The sequence below is a fragment of the Rhamphochromis sp. 'chilingali' genome (assembly GCF_963969265.1).
Source record: "Rhamphochromis sp. 'chilingali' genome assembly, chromosome: 3".
Taxonomy (NCBI): Eukaryota; Metazoa; Chordata; class Actinopteri; order Cichliformes; family Cichlidae; genus Rhamphochromis; species Rhamphochromis sp. 'chilingali'.
Window position 1 is genome coordinate 19,277,412 of NC_137931.1, and position 21,389 is coordinate 19,298,800.

Consider the following 21,389-nt stretch of genomic DNA (forward strand, 5'->3'; position numbering starts at 1 on the left):
CTGCAGCTACAACACCTTATTCTCTGCTGGGTCTGACCAAATTCAGGCCAAGAAAACACCAGGATAAGACAAGTTGTTATAGCCTTTTTAAGCTTATTACCACCAGAAGAAACAATGGCTCCTTTACTGGGCTGTATTTATTATGTAGGCATAGTTACTGGTTATATTTCAGAATACAAAATCAGGTTATAGACTAATCCAACTTAGGGTCATGTGAGGGACAGAGTTTATCACAGCCTACATTGTATTATCTGCTTCCCAGCCTTTCTGGGTCTTACTGATATTTGCTCGAGGAAAGCATAAACTAATAAAGTCTGTGTGCTGAACTGCATTTTCCCCTCTTTTCAGGTCCAGATTCTTGCATGAATGCTGCTATCGGCCTTCTATATCCTCTTGTTTACATGTTACTGCAGACTTATCAATAAGCCCAAGGTCTTTAGTTGCACAGCTGTGAACAGGAATTGTTCCTGTCAACCTTGAAGTTGGCTGATTATAAAACATTCATCTTTGAACTTTGGTGGAAAAAAGTGTGTAAGTTCCCTGTGTTTCCAGGTGCTTTCTGTTATAACATCACTGCTTTTGCAAGTTGAAGAACTCTGCCTGAAGCTAATATCTCCAGTGCGTAATCGCAGGTTACGCTACCTCTCACACAGAAGCTGCTTGTTTATGACTGAGAGGTCATTAATCATAGTTCTGTGCGCTGGCTCACTCATTGCTGTCAATTTGCTGTCTACAAAGGCATTTTACGGTGAAACATCACTGGGTTTTATGAGTGGTGACTCTCATCATTTTTCTTTTTGTGCATTATAATCTGTCCTGAAAGCGTCAAGAGGAGGAACCACTGTTTCATTTCCAGTGCTTGAAACAATCAGAGGGGGCGGCGCAGCTGCTAACAAAGGCTGCAAGTCTTTTAATTCACAAGGGTTTTAGTGGAAACCACAGCATGACCAGTTGAGGAAAAGCACTTTAGAAACACAATATTGCTGATGCCAGAGTATTTGTCAATGTCTTAAAGCTTTTGTGGAGGGGGTGTGTACAATATATAATGTTAATCTAGACCTAAAAGCACATCCACACCTGACTCCATGCCATAGTCTGTGAGTTTTGTGGTTATTTGGTGGCATTTTAATCATTATTTGGTCTTTTATATGGCTGTTGTTCTTGGATTTTAATAATAATAATGGATTGGATTTATATAGCGCTTTTCGAGAACCTCAAAGTGCTTTACAATTCCACTATTCATTCACTCTCACATTCACACACTGGTGGAGGCAAGCTACAGTTGTAGCCACAGCTGCCCTGGGGCAGACTGACAGAAGCGAGGCTGCCATATCACGCCATCGGCCCCTCTGGCCAACACCAGTAGGCAAGTAGGGTAAAGTGTCTTGCCCAAGGACACAACGACCAGGACAGAGAGCCCAGGGATCGAACCGGCAACCTTCCGGTTACAGATGCGATTCCCAACCCCCTGAGCCACGGTCGCCCAGTTGGGAAGAATGGTGCGTGGTGGTTAACACTATTGCCTCACAGCTAGAGGGTCCTGGGTTTGACTCCACGATCTGGCTCGGGTGTCTTAGCGTGGAGTTTGCATGTTCTCCCTGTGTCTCTGGTGCTCTGGCTTTCTCTCACAGTCTAAAGACATGCAGTTAGTGGAGTTTGGTTAATTGTTGATTCTAAATTACCCGTAGATGTGAACATGAGTATGAGTGGTTGTCTTGCCTCTCTGGGACCAACTGGCGTCCTGTCCAGGGTGAACCTTGCCTTACAGCCGTTGGTAGCTGGCATGGATTCTGTTCCCAATGCGACCCTGATGAGGAAAATTGGAATAGAGTGGATGGATGGATTGCTTGGGTAGTTTAGTTTAGTTTAGATAGACTATTACAGATATGCGTTACATGTGCTCTTTAGTGTAATTGTGCATCTTGTCATTTCGGCCATGTGATTCCTCATTTTGTTACTTCCAGTTTTATTTTTATTGCTGGTGCCTTGTTATTAGTTTTATTTCTTTTGTTGTTGTCTTGATTAGTTTCACTTGTACACTGTTACCCTGGTGTTTCCACTCTCCCCGATCACCTCCTGTGCCTAAACCTCAGCTTGGATCTGTTCTTTGTGGAGTCATACTGTGTTCATGTTGCACACCTTTTTGTGTGTTCTCTCAATTAAGGCTGCTCTTTGGATTACCTGCATCACCTGAATAAAAGTTTTTTTTTTCTCAGAATTCTCACAAGTCTGCATATGTGAGAAACCTGCACCTAATGGCACTGGTTATGATCAGGAAATAAAATGCAGGGACTTTATATAGGAATTGGGATCCTTCCTTTCTTTACCTCCATTTTTGACAAAAGGAACCTTAGTTGCAAGAAAAAGTATAATATCCTGAATATTTTGTCTACTCTGTATACACTGACAGTAGGCAGACAGTCTGCTTTCTTAACCTTCATGGTTTCCTTCTGCAAATATTTATCAGCTTCCTCTCCAGGAAGGCTCTCATCCTGTGGATGATCTGCAGCCATCCTCCACCTGCTTTAGGTTATGGTAAGAATAAAGTATAACAAATTGCACCATTCGATGAAGATGACTGAAGCAGCAGCTTTAAAAAATAGACTAGGAAGTCGTGAATATTCTAAAATGTGTCACCAAATGCAGGGTTTCCACGGTATTTGTGGTTTTAGGGCCGACTGATTGTAGCAACTAGAGATGGCACGATACCACTTTTTTATGTCCGATACCGATATCATAAATTTGGATATCTGCCGATACCGATATGAATCCGATATAGTGTTTTTTAATCAACAAAACTGTTTTTTAAATATCTTGCTGCATTTTGTATAAGTTCATACTCAAGTTTAAAACAACAACTACACTAAAGCTATTCTGTTATACCTGTATGCAAAAAAAAAATATTTCATAGTTCAGCAATACTGATCAATCTAATAAACTTAAACCTACACCATCCTCCCTATTCTGGTATTTTAAAGAGTACTTAGCATAAATATTAAGCAACCTAACTAATATGGTTCCAACTCCCAGCAACAACAAAAATAAATAAATAAAAAATAGGGAACCACCCCTCACGCTCCACCTCATGATGCTTAATCGATGTAATCAACCTTAATTTGATGCAGTGTGAAAAAAAAATGCACAGAAATCAATTATTTTTCAAGAAATATTAAATAGATTCAACATCTTTCTTCAACAAAATTGCAGACTGCACAGATGGTACCTTCCCAAAGGAAAAAGTACTATAGCTTACTAGGGTATATATATTAGACTTAATAGTCACTATATACAGTAATGGACTTCTATTCATTTCGCATCAAATTAAAACTTTGGGTGTCAGATAATTATTTATTAAAAGCTAGACATTTTAAATGAGAATAAGAAAGAAAAGTATGTCTTTGTGCCCCCTTTTCCCTGTTAATGCCCTATCGGCCCTCCTGGCTAAACTTTGCTAGATCCGCCCCTGCACAGTTACCAGCGTCAGCTACGTAGAAAAAGATCCTCGAGTAGAAACTAATATTAAATACATTCTAACAACAGCTGATCAAGCTTAAACGTGCTGCTGTTGTTCAGCCGCTGGTTTCCTCTTTCTGGTGCAAAGTGGGCCAAAAGCAAACTAGAGACACGGACTCGCAACAGAAAAGCCGATCAGCTGATCATTAAGCAGTTTCATGATCAAAGTAGCAGCAAGAAGAGGCAGTCGCTTGTTAAGCTTAACGCAGGAATGCTTTACAAACATTCAGAGATGGACTTACAAACTTGCTTTACTTCTCTCGGGATAACTTTGTCGGAGATGAAATGCCGGGTTGCTAGCGAAGCTCCAAATGCTATCCAGACCACCGACAGGTCCCGCATGCCACAGCCGCTCTATCACGTGATGCATACTGCTCCGACGTGCTAACGTTCTGAGGCGAGTTACGGCGTGTTGCAAGTTTTGTGAGGTGCTTTCGTGATATTTAATGGATCGGATTACATTTTTTATTTTTCTCCGATATCCGATCCAGTAATTTAGGTCAGTATCGGACCGATACCGATACGTAATATCGGATCGGTCCATCTCTAGTAGCAACATTAATAACTGTTATTTAACACGACTCAGCAGCTGAAGTCGTTTTCTGATTCTTGTTCATCACTTGTCTGTCCTCCTCTCATGTTGGCTTTGATTAACTTAACTTGCCGTGGCCTGTAAGAAGAATGAAAGTGGGGTTTTAGAGAAGGGTGGAAGTTCTCTTCTGGAAAGGAAAAACACTGTCACAAAACAGAGTAGAGAAAAATAACTGGTTTATCCTGATTACCTTGTAATTGTCTACCAGTAAATCGATCATGTTGGCATCTCAGATGGATAAAACAAGTGGTTTTTAAACTTATTCTTATTCAACTTATTCTTCAGGGACCACCAGTGTACCTGGTTGATGTCTACAAAACACTGTTGGGCATCTGAGCCAATTACTTTAGTTGATGTGAGTGAAACTGGCCTGACATCTTAAAGGAATTATGAAGGATACAGAATGGATGGTTTTCTTGACTAGATTTCTTAAGTTTGTGCATGTTTGGGTTTGATATCCCATGTTGTACTCATGTTGTGCTTTAGGAACACTAGTTCTTATTTCCTCAGCTTTGCTGCCTACACAGTACCAAAACTAGGCCTAAACGCAGGATTTTTGTTGGAGCGGGACGGTGTCTGATGTTCGTATCGTGTATTTGAGAAGCTCCCTTTTGTGCGCCTCAGTGCTTTTGTGCTCTTTGTCATTTTATGACTCAGTGAGAGCGCCACAGCGCTTATGAGGACTGAATTCCAGTATCTGGGTTGCAGGAATTTGAACCTGCAGCACTTGAGGCCTTGGGTTCACGTCCCCTCGAGCTCCTGCTGCAGAGTGTCTGACAGGTGAGACCACAGCGAGGATTTTGGCATGAAGATAATATCGCAGATGTGGGCTGCTAAATCTTTTTCTTTTTCTTTTTTTAAAAAACTTTTAATCATTTAGAACGCCGGGTAATTGCTTTTTAATTTTCTCCTGTCAGTCAGCTCATTAGAGGCGTCACTTCTCATTTATTCTTACTGGCTCACATTCAGGAGGAGCCACCAAGCTTGACGCCACGCTGCTTAATGTCTCTTTACCACCTGCTTTCTTTAACAGATCTCCTCAGTTGGGGATTGCCCAAAAAAGGAGTCGACTGTGTTGCCTTCAAGCTCCCGTGCCGCTTCGTGAATCCCAACCGTCTCACCCCCTCTCTTGTTTGTAAATGCCCTGCTCGTGTTCGTGCCAGAAACTCACTTTGACATACCGCAGGGGGGGAGGAGGAGAGAGGAAGAGGAGGGGGGGGGGGTTGGGGGGGTCATGGGTGTTGATTTCTGCTGAGCTTCTGCCAAAGAAAGCTTCCCCTGCAGGGAACTTTCTTTTATTCTGCTCGTTGACTTTGGAAAATTTGAGTTATTTGATAACTGGGAAAAAGCAGCCAGGAGCACAGCGAAATGTTGTTATCAAGATACACGTGTAAGTACAAGTTGATTTCTTAGTTTGTGCATTAGTTTTTCTTGGTACGACTCCAAAAAGCAGGTGGGAGCATTTCTTTTATTTTATTTGGCATCAAGAGCCTCTTTAAAATAATAGCTGCCCGCATTAACGGTGAGTGATGTGCGGGTAAACGCATTCAACTGTAAATTTAAGACAAAATAATAAATTCATTTAAAACTGTGGCACTCCCATCTGTTGCTAGAAATCGAGATATAAATCACATCAGACTAACTGCAGGTTAAATGAATGACCTGTGTCCTGATGGTATTCAAACCTCATTCAGCCCTGGGCGTCCAGGCTGGTGGATTTAGGTCCATAAGTTTATGAACACTTTTTTAAGATTTTGACTCTGTGTACCACCACGGTGGGTTTTTAATCAAACAATCAGTGTGTGACTAAAGTGCAGAGTTGAATCTTCAGTTCAAGAGGTTTAACAGAAGTATTTAGGCATCACAGCTGTTTTTATATACACTCCTCATTTAAAAGTAATTGGACAATTGACTAACAAGCAGTTTCTTGTCTAGTTGAGGTCTGTTCCTTCATTATTTCACAAGATATGAGGCAGGTAAAATACCTGGAGTTGATTCCAGGTGTTGCATTTGGTAGGTGTTCAATGAAATTGTCAATATGGCATCCCAGAGAGATGTTGGTGCAAGTGAAGAAGGGCGTCATCAGACTGAAAATCCCCCAGAAAATCTGATAGAGAGATGGCAGAAACCTTAGGAGAGGCCAAATCAATAATCTGGTACATTAAAAAGACTGAATGCACAGACCAGCTCAGCAACACCAAAATATCTGAAAGAGAACAGAAGATAACCAAAGTAGATGATCACAGAATTATTTCCCTGGTTCAGGAAATCAACTTCACAGCATCTAAACAAGTAGAAAAACTCTCCAGACTTCGACAGTTTGCAAAATTCTAGAAAAAAGTCCTTGGACAGTCAAAACCAGAATTAACTACTTTAACTGCTACTACTAAGATGATGTCCTTCATAGTGCAGTGGAGGAACCTAACAAGCAAAAGATTCACAGTTTGATCCTGGGAGGAAACACAAATCCCTTTGGGATTGCATCTGGGAGGGCATTTGGTGCCAAATCAAGGATGTGGAGCTACCCATTGTGGTGACCCCTTGTGAATAATTGAGCAGCTGAAAGTAGCCCCTCTTTTCTACTACTAAGATAAAATAATTTTGAACGTCTGGAAAATACGGTCCGTGTCTTAATATTGTTGCAATTTCTAAACAGCTAATGGAAAAGTGTAATATAGTGTTAGCCAAAAAGTACAGTTATAACCTTAAGTATATCGGCATCGTAAGAAAGTGAGGAAAAAAATATTTGCACTTTTTGACTCCATACAAGTCAAAAGTGCAAATATTGGTTTTGTTTTATTTTTGTTTTTTTACTTTTCAATGTTTTTAAATAATTAAAGCTGGCGTTCTCAAAATGTGACCCCTGCAGTCCAATTGTAGCCCACCGAAACCATTTTTCTGGTGACGAGATCTTCAAGGAAAAATTAAGATTCAACACTTTTTGCCTGTTACGGTTTCTAAATCAGCAGAGAATGAGAGCAAGTAGGCCATTAACAAATACAGCCAGGGTCACAATACAAAACCTATTTTTAGTGACTTCTAAGTATTAAATTAAATGTTGGTCTTGTTTTTTTACAGTTTGATAATTTTTAATGGTTAGTTGACAGTTTGTAAATTAACTTCTCACTCTGGCATTACTTCTTGAGTTTATTTGACCAATTTAAAGCCCAGAATGATGGTGATTTGACTCTTTGTGTGATTGTTCTTGCATTTTTAGAAACTACACTGTGTGCGCTTTTGGCAGTCATGCTGAAGCTGCCTCTGGTAATGTATTGTAATATAAAGTATGCAGTTATTAGTACTTATCTGATCTTATTAAAGAAGAACAGAAAGCTTTTAAACTGCTGTAAATGTGACCCCTGCAGCCTCTGTGTTGCTGCCATCTGCTGGGCCAGTCAAGTACTGTCAATTAAAGGACATGACAGAAAGCATGTGGACGTGCTGCAGATGTTGACCTGAAATGAATAAGCAAGAAAAGTTGATTTTCAGAGTAAATCTGATTGTGTTTTACGTATTTCTGGAGTTTAACAGAGAGGAAACAAGACAAAAGGACGAAAGTTAACAAATAAAACAGAGTCAGCAAATTCAGTATTTATTAAATTAAGTGAAATTTAAAGATTTAGAATATTATAACATAGTTCTAATTATTTGCAGTAGACAATTACCTCTTAACGTCCAGAATCTGTTTAACATGAGCTGCAACAAATACACATCACATTACACCTGATGGTAGGACTAACATAATGTAATTGTAGCATATCAAAACTTTAAAAAATCATACAGAAATAACACAATTATCCAATATTGTGGTAGATTTAGAGTGAAGATGCTTTGAATACAAAGATTTGACATGAATGGTTTGGGATGATTTTGTATTTCAGTCAGAGCTTTAGCTTCAGTCTACACACTTTCAGTTTGTGACAGCAATTAAAAAAAATAAAGATAAAGATGAAAATAAAATGACAGGCAGAGAAGGAACTTCAGAGCTGAAATAGTTTTTCTAGCATCTTAAATCCATAATTAAACATTCCTTTGAGATAGAAGATAAGAAAAACTACATATGCTATCTTAGTGTGCACATTTGGTCCCATTAGTGCACTTTACCTCTGCATCAGGACTTACGATTTTGCTATGTTTGTCATAAATTTTGAAAGTGCTGCTTTCCCAATGCTAATATGAAGTTTGAATTAGATGTTGCACCATATTAGAAGTTATATCTCACTGCTCTGATGTGAAATAGACACATTTATCTGTATCTCGGCCTCAGTTTTCTTTCATGGTGTTGCATTTTAATGGATTAAATCTCCATATTTGGAGGCTGACTCACCCTGCAAAGTTCACTCCTGTCACCAGCAGATTTATTCCAGCGTTTATATCTTTGCATCTGCTGCACAGACCACCAACATAAATGGCAACATCATTTGAGCCTCTTCCTCACACATCTCATCTTCCATCTTCGATATTTTGTGTAATAAATAAATGAAATGATCTTGTTGGACCGGGAACTTCGTGCTCTCTCTTTGTAATTGCTGTGTCGTATTTCTATCTGACTGAACTCGCTTCCCACAGTTAACACGGATGACTGTCTCGCTCTTTCCCATCTGCTCTGGTGTAGACCCCCAGTTGTCGACAAAGATGCACCGAAACACTTGATAATGAAGCCTCTGTAGATCTTTTTTTGTTTAAAGTTTGAGCCAAGGTGAGGCTGACATCTTTTCGGGACCTGCTGTTTGGCAAAGCCAGATATGTTTTCAGAAGCGTGAAATTTATTAGGAAGAGTCATGAAACAAAGCAGCGTCTAGTTGGGGCTTGTTGCAGAAGTTTCCTCTCCAAACCTCTCACGTGGTCATGTTTAACCCTCTCAGGCTCAAATTAAGTTTTAGTTGCTAATGCACAACCAAGTCCTTCAGTGGTACTTCTGAGTAAAAAAAAACTCATAAAATATGTATGTGGGGTAATCAAGTTGTTAGTTTTTAACTGTTGCAAATCGGCAACGCCTGCCTTGAGAGGGTTAAGTAACCAGAGTTACCTGAAATAAAAAGAAGAAATACAGTTTTAGGTATTAAGTTTTCTTCTTTCCTCCTCCAGTAATCACCATGGTTGTCATGTGAGCTTTAGGAGGAACATGCTGCTTGTATGATGTGGCAACAGCAGAACCAATGTTACTGGTGCTTCAACATTCAGCTGCAGCTCACTACATATGACTGCACCTCGCTGTAGCTGTATGTGTGGAAGTGTAAATGTAAGCAACAGCTGCCTTCATAATAAAACACAATGCACAAAGGAAGCGTGCCCAAACGCAGTCGTGTATTTACTTACCCTGCTTGTGGCCCTGTGCAGGTCAGAGTCAGCTGACAGCTGACGGTGATGAAAAGTGCTGGGAACGCAGAGGGAGCGTTAGCACGTATGTTTGAGAGCCTGCAGGGGATTTATGGTGATATATGATGGACACGGAGAAAGCGTTGGGGGTTGTGTTATTTGAAAGAAAAAAACTAACCTGATGTTTTTATATTTTTAATTAAAAGAAAAGTATTTTCTTGGTTTTTAGTCAGAACAATGCATCGATGCGTAAATGTGAAAACAATAAATAAAAACGTTATAAAACTCTAGTTCATGAAGTTTATGTAGTTTTTGATTCATTTGTCTGTTGTTAAGATGCAAGCTTTAATTCCCTGCTGATGAAAATCAACAGAAACCTCATCAAAGAAAGAGCTTTGTCACAAAAGAGAGACAAAAAAACGCAGACAGGAAGTCTGTAACTGCCTGTAATTACTGTAAAGCTGAAACATGAGTGTTCTTTGTTCACTTGGTTTTTCATTTTTTTATGTTTTAGTCATATTTGTCACTACTGTACTCCTCAGTATGTCTGGCTTCAACCACGATTTTACTAATTTCAGCTGGAAAGAAATTAGTAAACAATGCAAGCAGAACCTTTCTCATATATCCAAAGGGGACTGTGTTTGCAGTTAGAATGTTTTCTGTAGATAATAAATCTCTTTGGCATAAGATCTGCAGCAAAAAGTGCTTCTAGTAATAGAAAATTGAGTTGTAAAAGGTTTTTATAAGCTGGTTTAAACCTGATTTTTTTTGCTTTTGTTTATCTTATGCTCTTTTTATGAATTCCTCTCCCAAGGTGACACCTGTTGGCAACAACTTTTTATGAAACTCAGTGCTCAAACCGGTGCTTAAAGAATCAAGAACACAAAATTAGTCCAAAAACCTCTCATGTTCAGCTGTTTTTTTATGGCATCACTCTTGGCAGGAAGCAGAGCTTAATCAATGGAAAAAACACAAACTTTGTCCAAACACCTCTCATGTTTAGCTGTTTCCCACTTTTTCTTTGGTCATTTTAGCCTTTTTGGCCAGGGTGAAGGGAGCATCTGCCATCAAACACGAAGCCAGCCGCATGTAACTTCGACGGTGTTTGCTAGTTTACCTTACATGCATTAATTTAATAACGTGGTTAGCCTAAATCGTGTGTAATTTACGCCTCAGCGTAAATTACACACGATTTAGGCTATCGATTTAGGCTAACAACATTAAGCTACTCACGCAGAGAAGAACGGCGGCTGCTGCCATCATCATCCGTCATCATTTCTGCTACACTGGCAGGGCTAGGGGCCAGGACTTTCCTCTTTGGGTTTTTGGGGGATGTTGCTAACTTCGGTTTGGATAACAGGCAAACCACCCGCAGTAGATGTGCTCGGTGTGAGGTCTCGCAGCAAGCTATCAAATACGGTGCATTTCTCGGCTTTTAACAAAATGCTATACGTTGCCAGGTGTTTCATCAGATTCGAGGTGTTACCTCCTTTGCACACTATCACCTTAAAGCACTTGCTGCAGGCTGCTGAGTTTGCATATTTTGCTGTGAAGTACAGCCAGACTTTTGACCGCTTCGCCTTGAGCATTTTTAATCTGTAGCTCTGCTCTAAAAGAACGTACATACCTGGACCTGCCTACTATCCTTGCAAAGGTAAAATGATTGGCTAGAATCCAAAGTGTATGACAGGAAAAAAAAGCACCGAAATAAAGCACCAAAATGTGCGCTGCTTTTCGGCCTACCGTTTATGTCAGAACCGGTGCCGGTACCCATCCCTAGTAAGGATTTAAAATATATTTATGTATATAACCTGTAGATCTTTAATAAGGGGGATGTAAAGTAAGTTGGCTCAGCTGTTAATATTTTTAAATGGTTTATGTACAAGTAAGTAAAAAAACATCCACAATACGGAAACACATAACTGTAAAGACACAAGTTCATAAATATTGTAAGATAAACAGAAAACCCCAACAATCATATGGCCCCCTATGAAGAAGGGTTTTGGCGACAGTGTCAAGGAAAAAAGTCCTTTAAACAGGAAGAAACCTCCAGCAAAGACACACTGTGGAAGAGAGCTAGAGATCTGATAGCAGTCTGATTGCAAAGTGCTCCAATCGGGTGATACGGTAGTATGAGGTCGTTAAGATAAATGGGGACTGATTATTCAAGACCTTGTATGTGATTTGAAGGATTCCAAATTTGACTCGAAATTTAACAGGGAGCCAATGAAGAGAAGCCAATATGGGAGAATTGAGATTTTGAGCAGAATGAGCGGCACATTAGTTGGTCATTTAACAGCATTTTACAAAGCAGCCTGGTCATGGCTCTTAAATGTCAGTTTTATGGCTTTCCCTGCTGTAAATCTGACATTTAGGATTTTTGGATGGTCAGACTGATAAAATCAGACACTTGGAGACACCAGGTTTTCTTAGATTTTGTTGGCCTAATGATCAATTAATAGTCTTGATTACAGCACCATTAGTTTGGCAGTACAAACAGGAGCCCCTTAATGAGGCGGATTAGCAGATTATAATCTCTTCTGTTGCTGGTCTGCACAGGAAAATAGGAAGATAAAGGAGTTAATGATGCATTAAAGAAAGCAAAGTTTCACCAGAGTAAACTCCAGTGACTCTAATGTTCTTCAGCAGTGTTCTTTAGCAGCAGTTATGTTGCATGAATGCACAAATGATGGGGATACGGCAGCGTGTCATGCAGCGTGGGTGTGGGAGGTCCACCAGCTGGAATGTGTAACAGCTGGTTGTCCGAGTTTGGCAGATGCTGGATGATGAGGGGACTCTGGGCCATGTGGAGGAGGAGGAGGAAGAAGAGGAGGAAAGGGAGGAGGAGTGTTGGTGGAGAGGAATCCTTTTGCCCCAATTGCCCATCTGTGAGAACCTGGAGGGAGTGCTTTTTCCGAGGATTTTCTCCGATGAGGCAATGGAGTCGGTCTCTCGGGAGGGCAGCTGCTGTCTCTCATTCATCCCTCACATTGCTGCTCAGCCTCTCTCCAGCTGCGTTCACGCTGTTTATCCGATTATGTTCCTCCCAAAGCTTCAGAAATTAGACTTGGTGGTTTAATTTTTGGTTACTGTAGTTACCAAAAATTAAAACAGAGGCATAAATCAGACATCTAAACACACCGAAGCAATCGGCGCCGTGTGACTGAACCTCCCTTGTATAACCCTTTTCTTCCTGAGAGATGAGATAATTTCTCTTGCTCTGTCACTCACCGTGCCCTTGCTGTTCTCACCATTTTAGCCTGTCAGCTGCTGTGCTCAGTTTTCCCACCTTTTTCCTCCTTTTGTCCCTTTTTCCCATGAAATCATGCAAAGTAGAAGTACAAAGATCTTTTACTTAAAAGTAGAAAAGTTTTTAAAATACTACATGAACAGTATGAATCCTGGAGTGAAATGTTTCCATTGTTATAACTCTGCTGTTACAGTGTGCTGTCCTTGCTTGTACTGTTGCACAGTTTAGTGTACTGATCTGAACCTGGGGGCCACGGGGTAATCTGAGTACCGAGTACTTCTTAACTTTCTCTAGTAGTTGGTTTGGAAATGTAGCTAAATTTTTGTTTGAATAAAAACATGAGAGAAGGAAAAAGTAACACATTCAGAAGTGTATTTTGTATTTTTATGTTGTTTAAAAATCAAAAATATGAGCTAAGCAAAGTAATGAATTACAGAAAACAAAAAATAAATAAATAAATCCTGGGGCAAATTTTTTTTTCCCCTTTGTGTGTTTGTTTACATTAGTAAATCTTAAATTTAAAGTAGGAAATAGTGGACATTTGGAAGCTAGAGGGCACCATTCACACCATAAAAAAATATTAATATTACTTTTACTCTTAAGCTGAGTTTTTATTGACTGTTTACTTCCCTTTGTACTCACTTGCTTTGACAAAATCTGTTTGGTAGGATCAACAAGGGTTCAAGACTTTTGAAGATTTCATTTTCATGGGTGACTCAGAGACTCGGAGAAGACTTGAAGATAAACTGTGTTGCTGACATAAAATATACTTCAACTGAAAGGGGTCATTTCTCAGAGCTGTGCTGACTGTAACAATAAAATGAAATGATTTGTGTCCACAAACTTGAGCAGATTACTTTTGCTTTGCCATGAGAGGGACTGAAATGTGCAGAAGCTAGAAAAAAAAGTGTATTTTTGTGTGATTGTGAAGTTTAATGCTCAAACTTATGAGCTAACACTGCCATCTCGTCTTCAATTATTGATTCACTTGTTTATTTTAAAAATTTCAAAACCCAAGGAAACAAAACACTGTCAACTGTCATTATCACTTTAACATGAGGATATCTGCACATCTGTAGTGTCACCAGATATGCTGTCATAAACAATTAAAAAAGGACAAATATGAACAGATTAAAGATATTCACAAAACATAATTTTGGCCTGTTATTTTTATATCTTAACTTAAGCTTCTCTGTAACAAAAACATATTTTTTAAGATTGAAGCAAAAGTTTCTGTAATGATAACTGTTGAGTTATGTACAAGCGCAGTTCCAAAAACGTTGGGACTCAAAAAGCGAAAATGTAAATAAAATCAGAATACAGTGACTTGCAAATCTCATAAATCGAAATTTTATTAACACTAGAGTATAGAAAATATATTAAGACATTTTACTATTTAACCCTTTCATGTATGAATTATGACATCTTTAGGCATGAAAAGATGAATAAAAATACTTAAGAAAAAATCCTGATTGAGGTTGTCATAATTCATGCATGACAGGGTTAAATAACAATAATTTCAATAAAACACATCATACATCTATAGTAGCATTAAACAACCAGTGGGTGGCAGGGTATGGAGTGGACACATCACTGTCCAATGTAGTGGTTTATGTGCAAGTATACCATCAGCACTGACACAAATACAAGAAAACAGACTTTGAATAGCTGTCCACTGTAGTGACCACTATGCGTGAAAGGGTTAAATGAAAATATTTGTTCATATTGTATTCGATGAAAACAACACATCTGAAAAAGGTTGGGCCTTGTTTACCCCTCAGTAGCATACTGCCATCTTTTAACAACAGTCTGTAAACGTCAAGGAGCTGAAGGAGAAGAGCCGACGGACTTTTGGAAGAGGAATGGTGTCATATTTTTCCTCTCATGATGCTCCGAATGGGTACAGATGCCTGACTGGTCTGCACCTGGACTCTTAATCTGTGCTGCTGTAACAGATGTAGTATGCAGTTTAGCACTGTATAGCCGGAATATGTGAGACTTTCCCTTAAAAAGACGTTGTCTGAATGGGACCATATGCTGCTCTAAAACCTGTACAGGGAGTGCAGAATTATTAGGCAAATGAGTATTTTGTCCACATCATCCTCTTCATGCATGTTGTCTTACTCCAAGCTGTATAGGCTCGAAAGCCTACTACCAATTAAGCATATTAGGTGATGTGCATCTCTGTAATGAGAAGGGGTGTGGTCTAATGACATCAACACCCTATATCAGGTGTGCATAATTATTAGGCAACTTCCTTTCCTTTGGCAAAATGGGTCAAAAGAAGGACTTGACAGGCTCAGAAAAGTCAAAAATAGTGAGATATCTTGCAGAGGGATGCAGCAGTCTCAAAATTGCAAAGCTTCTGAAGCGTGATCATTGGACAATCAAGCGTTTCATTCAAAATAGTCAACAGGGTCGCAAGAAGCGTGTGGAAAAACCAAGGCGCAAAATAACTGCCCATGAACTGAGAAAAGTCAAGCGTGCAGCTGTCAAGATGCCACTTGCCACCAGTTTGGCCATATTTCAGAGCTGCAACATCACTGGAGTGCCCAAAAGCACAAGGTGTGCAATACTCAGAGACATGGCCAAGGTAAGAAAGGCTGAAAGACGACCACCACTAAACAAGACACACAAGCTGAAACGTCCAGACTGGGCCAAGAAATATCTCAAGACTGGTTTTTCTAAGGTTTTATGGACTGATGAAATGAGAGTGAGTCTCGATGGGCCAGATGGATGGGCCCGTGGCTGGATTGGTAAAGGGCAGAGAGCTCCAGTCCGACTCAGACGCCAGCAAGGTGGAGGTGGAGTACTGGTTTGGGCTGGTATCATCAAAGATGAGCTTGTGGGGCCTTTTCGGGTTGAGGATGGAGTCAAGCTCAACTCCCAGTCCTACTGCCAGTTTCTGGAAGACACCTTCTTCAAGCAGTGGTACAGGAAGAAGTCTGCATCCTTCAAGAAAAACATGATTTTCATGCAGGACAATGCTCCATCACACGCGTCCAAGTACTCCACAGCGTGGCTGGCAAGAAAGGGTATAAAAGAAGAAAAACTAATGACATGGCCTCCTTGTTCACCTGATCTGAACCCCATTGAGAACCTGTGGTCCATCATCAAATGTGAGAGTTACAAGGAGGGAAAACAGTACACCTCTCTGAACAGTGTCTGGGAGGCTGTGGTTGCTGCTGCACGCAATGTTGATGGTGAACAGATCAAAACACTGACAGAATCCATGGATGGCAGGCTTTTGAGTGTCCTTGCAAAGAAAGGTGGCTATATTGGTCGCTGATTTGTTTTTGTTTTGTTTTTGAATGTCAGAAATGTATATTTGTGAATGTGGAGATGTTATATTGGTTTCACTGGTAAAAATAAATAATTGAAATGGGTATATATTTGTTTTTTGTTAAGTTGCCTAATAATTATGCACAGTAATAGTCACCTGCACACACAGATATCCCCCTAAAATAGCTAAAACTAAAAACAAACTAAAAACTACTTCCAAAAACATTCAGCTTTGATATTAATGAGTTTTTTGGGTTCATTGAGAACATGGTTGTTGTTCAATAATAAAATTATTCCTCAAAAATACAACTTGCCTAATAATTCTGCACTCCCTGTATATATCTTTAAGCATTGATGGCGCCCAGGTGTTCAAACTGCCAATCCCACAGGCACTGATCCTCCTCCACACCTTCAGAGATTCAGGCTTTTGAACTGAGCGTTGATAACTGATTTTAAACACAGGTTTTGGAGAGTGATGTACCCAATCATCTGAGCTGTTGCTAAGTAACCCAATTAGCTGCACAATGTTCCTGCAATGGTTTCTTTTTAGTACCACTCACTTTTTGTCCACTGTAAATATTTCATGTTTTCTGTGTACTATTGTGAATGAAATATAGCTTAAAGAGATTTGGAAATAATTGCACAGTGACCCAGCTTTTTTTCAAGAGTCGTACATATTTTGAAAGGATTTTTGGCATCTCGGCTGCTGGAAATGACTTTAGGAGTCATTTGTTTGCTCTGAAGACACAGTTTAGTTTTCTGCAGCTGCTTAGAGTTACCATTCTTGTGCCTATGTGGTAAAAAACCAACATAAAGCCTGCAACCAGTTAGTGTAGTTTTGCGTAAAGACTCGAAGCAGCATGAAACAGCGAGCCTCGTCCTTCTAAAAATTTAAAAATAGAATTAGTAGGATCTCTGCTTAAGTTTATTAACGTAACCTGTCATTATGCTTTATTAAATTGTAGTTATAAAGTAATATTTAATATTTTCTTTGGTTAATTTACTTATTTACTTTTATTCAGTCCTGCTCACCAATAAAATGAGCTTTTCCTTTAGAGTATGAACTAAACCTTTTCTTTATGATCTGCAGTGCGTTTATGAAAACTCCATATTTCTACAGAGGACTCATCTGTCTAGGCCGGGTGTGCCTATGTGGTAAAAAGCATGCCTGTATGCTTTCTAAGGAGACCCACAGGAGTCACGCAGGGGAGGAGTTTTAGTTTGAGGCCTTTTTTTTTTTTTTTTGGAGGAGTTTGCACTGGGAGCTCAGTGGGGAGGGTCCCAGAGTAGTTTTTATGCCTCTGCTTTCATTCACTGGTTGCTCAGTGGCCCTTGATCAGCCTCGATTTAACTGCTGCCCGTCTGGCTAACAGGTGGTGCTTTGAGGAATCAGCGCTGTTGCAACAGCCAGCACCATGTGGAGGAGGCTCCAGACTGCAGCGCTGCTCCTCATCCTCTGCTCCGGGAGCTTGGAGGCCTGGTTCTGGAGAACCACGGATGAAGAAACAAAGACAGAAGCGGTTACGTTTGATGCTACCACTTTAACCACTCACACTGTAGCAATGATCACCAGTACAAAGCAGGTGGAGGAAGGTGCTACTACTACTACTACCAGCAGTGTAATGATGGAGGAGGAAGGTTCTACTAAGACTGCCGCTGGTGCAAAGGTGGAGGAAGAAGAGGAGGATGACAACTTGTCCGGGGTCGGGGAAGAAATCATCAACGTGGCCACAGGCATCCGTAAGTTTGTCGAGGCGTGGGATGCGACCACGACCACCTGGACTGTTAGTGCCGGCCTGACGGAGAAGTCTGACGTGACGATGAAGCCAGGCAGGTTCTTGGGGGAGAGGGTGGAGGAAGGGTCTGGGGGTGGGGAAGGGGATGGATTTGAGTCAGACGTGACAATTAGAGGTGGCGTTTCTAAATTGAATGGCCCACCCTGTCTCCCCGCGCCCTCTGATTGGCCCGTTTGCAGACAGCCACGCCTTTTCTCGTTGCCCAACTTTTTCAACCACACCTCAGTGGAGGAGGCGGGGGCGGTCCTACAGGAGTGGGCTTGGCTCACAAAAGCAGAATGTCACCACAGCGCAGAGCTATTCCTCTGCCTCCTCCTGACTCCCAGGTGTCCATCCCCCGTCTCTAACCTGCCCTGCCGCAGCTTCTGCCACACACTGCAAGACAGCTGCTGGGCGTTCCTGGAAAACGGGCGTCTCCCAGTGGAGTGTGACCTCCTGCCTGAAAGAGCTCATGAGCCCGGGCGTCCGGTGTGCATGTCAGTTAGTAACTGGAAAGGTAACCGCGGCGGGTTAGAATGTATCCTGTGTGACGATACATTTTGAATCCGGAGCGTCTATGTGTGTTTGTTTTGGTGTCCAGCTGCATCATTGTCTTTGCCCATCACATGATTCGCTTTAAACGTGATGCATGTTTTTACCACTTTAATTTGATCATATAGAGCCCATAAAGTACTCTGGCTCATGTGACTACAGGTGCTATACATTACAGTTTCACATATATTTGACCTCCTACCATGAAACCACTGGTGGGTTTGTTTTATTAGAGGAAGATAATGACCCTCACATTTACTGGGGCTCCGGCTAATGATAATTTTTTTATTATTTTGTTGCTTGTAAGAAATTTCAATTTTCCAAATCACAGGATAAAATTATTAAATGTCTTTTTTTTTTATCCAGAACCCCAAATATATGAATTATTATAATCTAAGGCTGTAAATTCACAAGTTTTAGAAACAATCATCATCACTTTTGAAAAAATCTGGGATCAAATTACTGAAGTATAGTTAATAAAGTATTCTGTTTTGGATATTGTCACAATTAATGCACAAGAGCATTCATCATCTTTTAAAAAAATAAAAATCTGTTATATTCTTGTGCCTACATTACCCATAATGCAACATCAGTTTGTTTTAGAAGATCAGGTGTAGTAAGTAGCAACTATGTAGCTCACAGGCTCAAGCAGGGTTCAGTTCAGGCTTCACAGTCTTCACACGCCTCTTTCTGAGGTCACAAAGGGCTTTAGTCAACTTTCTTACATCCAGATTCTTATCAAAGTAAACTTTAAGTGCAGTTCCATTTGATCAGCAGTATATCAAAAATGAATGAAGGCATCATATTCACTGTAATAAATATCGAAATTCTGTTATACAGAGGACCCAGAGTACCAAAAAAAAGTTTTATCATATGATCAACTATTTGGCGGTTAGGTAATCAAGTTTGGTATGTGAGATGCTAATGTTTTTGGTATATTTTATATTTATCCAAAAACACCCCAAAACATATCTAAATGTAAATTGTAATAATTAATTATTAACCCTTTAAGACCTACCATAGAACCAAGTCCACCAGAGTTATCTTTACATTTTTACATGCGGTAGTGCCATTTTTGGGAGCATTTCAAGTTGCTATACATCAATACAACCATTATAGCCCAAACTTTAATAATATGTATGCATTAAGTGCATAATAACTACACAAATTGCAAAAAAGTGCAGTAAACTACAAAAAAATTGAAAATCTTTTTTCTTTTTTTTTCTTTTTTTCACATATATTTCTAGTTAGCAAAATTTAAGATGGCTTGTCTCTCAAAACTGTAAACACAAAAAAGTTGCACAAAAAAGTTTCCAACAACAGGAAATTTATTTTGAGTGTCTTCATAGCTTTATTTTTGAGATACACCAATGTTTATATACTGCAAGAAAAATGAAGAAAAAATATTATAATGCAAATTTGCCAAAAAACAGCATGTGCATCAAAATAAACTGTTTCCAGCAGTGCAATTTGAGTTCTAAGCATCCCAGAAACTATAAATAAAAGCATAAACTCAAACATGACTTTTAAAAACACCAGTGTAGGCTTATAAGGCCCCGAAAGTAAAAAACTACATTTCTGCGAAAATGACGTCACTTCCGGTTTCAGGCAGGTAATGGCGGACATGCAATAGTTCGCGCTGACGTCTGTTCCAACATAGGAAGTGTTATGAATAGCTGATCAGATCAGCAAAGCGTGTTTCTGGAATATTATGTTTTTGTTGCTGCAAGTGCTTTTTATGCAATTTTTGCAAAGCTATATGTGGAAGGAAACCGTGACCTAGGACAAGCTGATGGCATAAGATATAAGTACAACTCCTCCAGTTTCAAAGGTTTTTTTGCAGTTTGCAAAGAAAATTATTGCGCTAGCTTACGTGGTTCCAGTTCTACAGGGATTTAAAAATAGTTAGGCAAAACGGAGCGTGCCCGCTCCGACCAGTTTTAAAGGGTTAATATACTGGTAAAAATCAACTGAGAAACTACCAACACACATAAGTTATGTATACACTGTCATATAGCTGACACGTGTTGCCTACATAATTTAAAAATATAGATGATTATCTTTATTTTTCATTTTCTAATTTTTAATGTATTATTTTATTTAGGCGGTTTTGGTCCTCTGTATTTTAAAGTCAGAAAAAAGCTTGCAATTTGGAAGATGGGTTTGATTAATGTTAAATACACACTTTTTGTAAATCAATGGTCAAAACATGCAAAAACATTGATGTTGGAACTGCTGAAGTTGCTGTGGTGTCACTTTCTCCCCTGACGCATGATAAAACACCTGAGTTCACGCCGTTGTCGCCAGGCTGCACGCAGCAGTTCATGTTGTTGTCTTGTCTCCTGCAAACGAGGCATTTTTAATGTGTAGAGTCAGTAGCAGTCAGCAGCAGCATGCCTGCTAGTTGTTTGATGGTAGCTGCATCTTTTTTATGACACTTAAATCTATTCTGGTCATGTTAGATGTTTATAGTGTAAACTAGAAATCATATATACATTAGGTTAGAAACTTTTGCAGTGAAACCCTGACAAATATATCAGAGGCTCTTGTTCAGCCTTTTAATGCCTTAATAAATTTAACAGCACACGTCATTGGCTGGACATTCCTGGGGTTTTTTAAATTAAAACTTTGACCTCTGCCACATGAAAACCTTCATCGTGTGTTTCCCACGAGAATGCTTACTGCAAATGTTTGAATGACCTTTACAACAACTTGTGGCTTTAAAACACCAACACAGCTATGTTTCACCCCACAGCAGACTCCTGAATCTGCACTGCAGTACGTTTTGGAGACTTTGGTGTATGCATGCAGCCAAGCTTTTGCACTGTTTTTGCTCGGGGTGTACGGGTTATAACACGTCCCTGTGGTTGTCAGTCAAACTGTTTATTGCCTGTGATTTTCCAAACACCTGCACAAGGGATGACAAAAGGGTTAAGGGAGCCTACATTTGATCAAAAACACTCAGTATACGCTCTCAGTCGTGATGTTGTCTTTACATTTAGATGTAGGTTGGTTTCTCACAGTAGGCAGTAATCATTCTATTCCTCCCATCACATCCTACTCCTGCATGCCAGCCACGCTTTTCTGTCTCGAGTTATCGTGTCAT

General features: G+C 39.9%; 1 protein-coding gene across 5 annotated transcripts in view; it reads left to right on the plus strand.

Annotated features, from left to right (window-relative positions):
* The window catches only part of LOC308393936 (uncharacterized protein), a 57,962-nt gene that overhangs the window by 6,443 nt on the left and 30,130 nt on the right, over positions 1 to 21,389 (plus strand). For 2 of the 5 annotated variants that reach the window (XM_080877999.1, XM_080878001.1), the window contains exon 1: positions 17,261 to 17,786. The exons of 1 other annotated variant lie outside the window; for it this stretch is intronic. In XM_080877999.1, the coding sequence (XP_080734125.1) occupies positions 17,372 to 17,786 (415 nt within the window). In that variant the 5' untranslated portion in view covers positions 17,261 to 17,371. Of the gene's footprint in view, positions 1 to 17,260; positions 17,787 to 18,096; positions 18,249 to 21,389 lie in introns of those variants that run through there. 2 more of the 5 variants (XM_080878000.1, XM_080878003.1) reach the window with 2 other exon arrangements.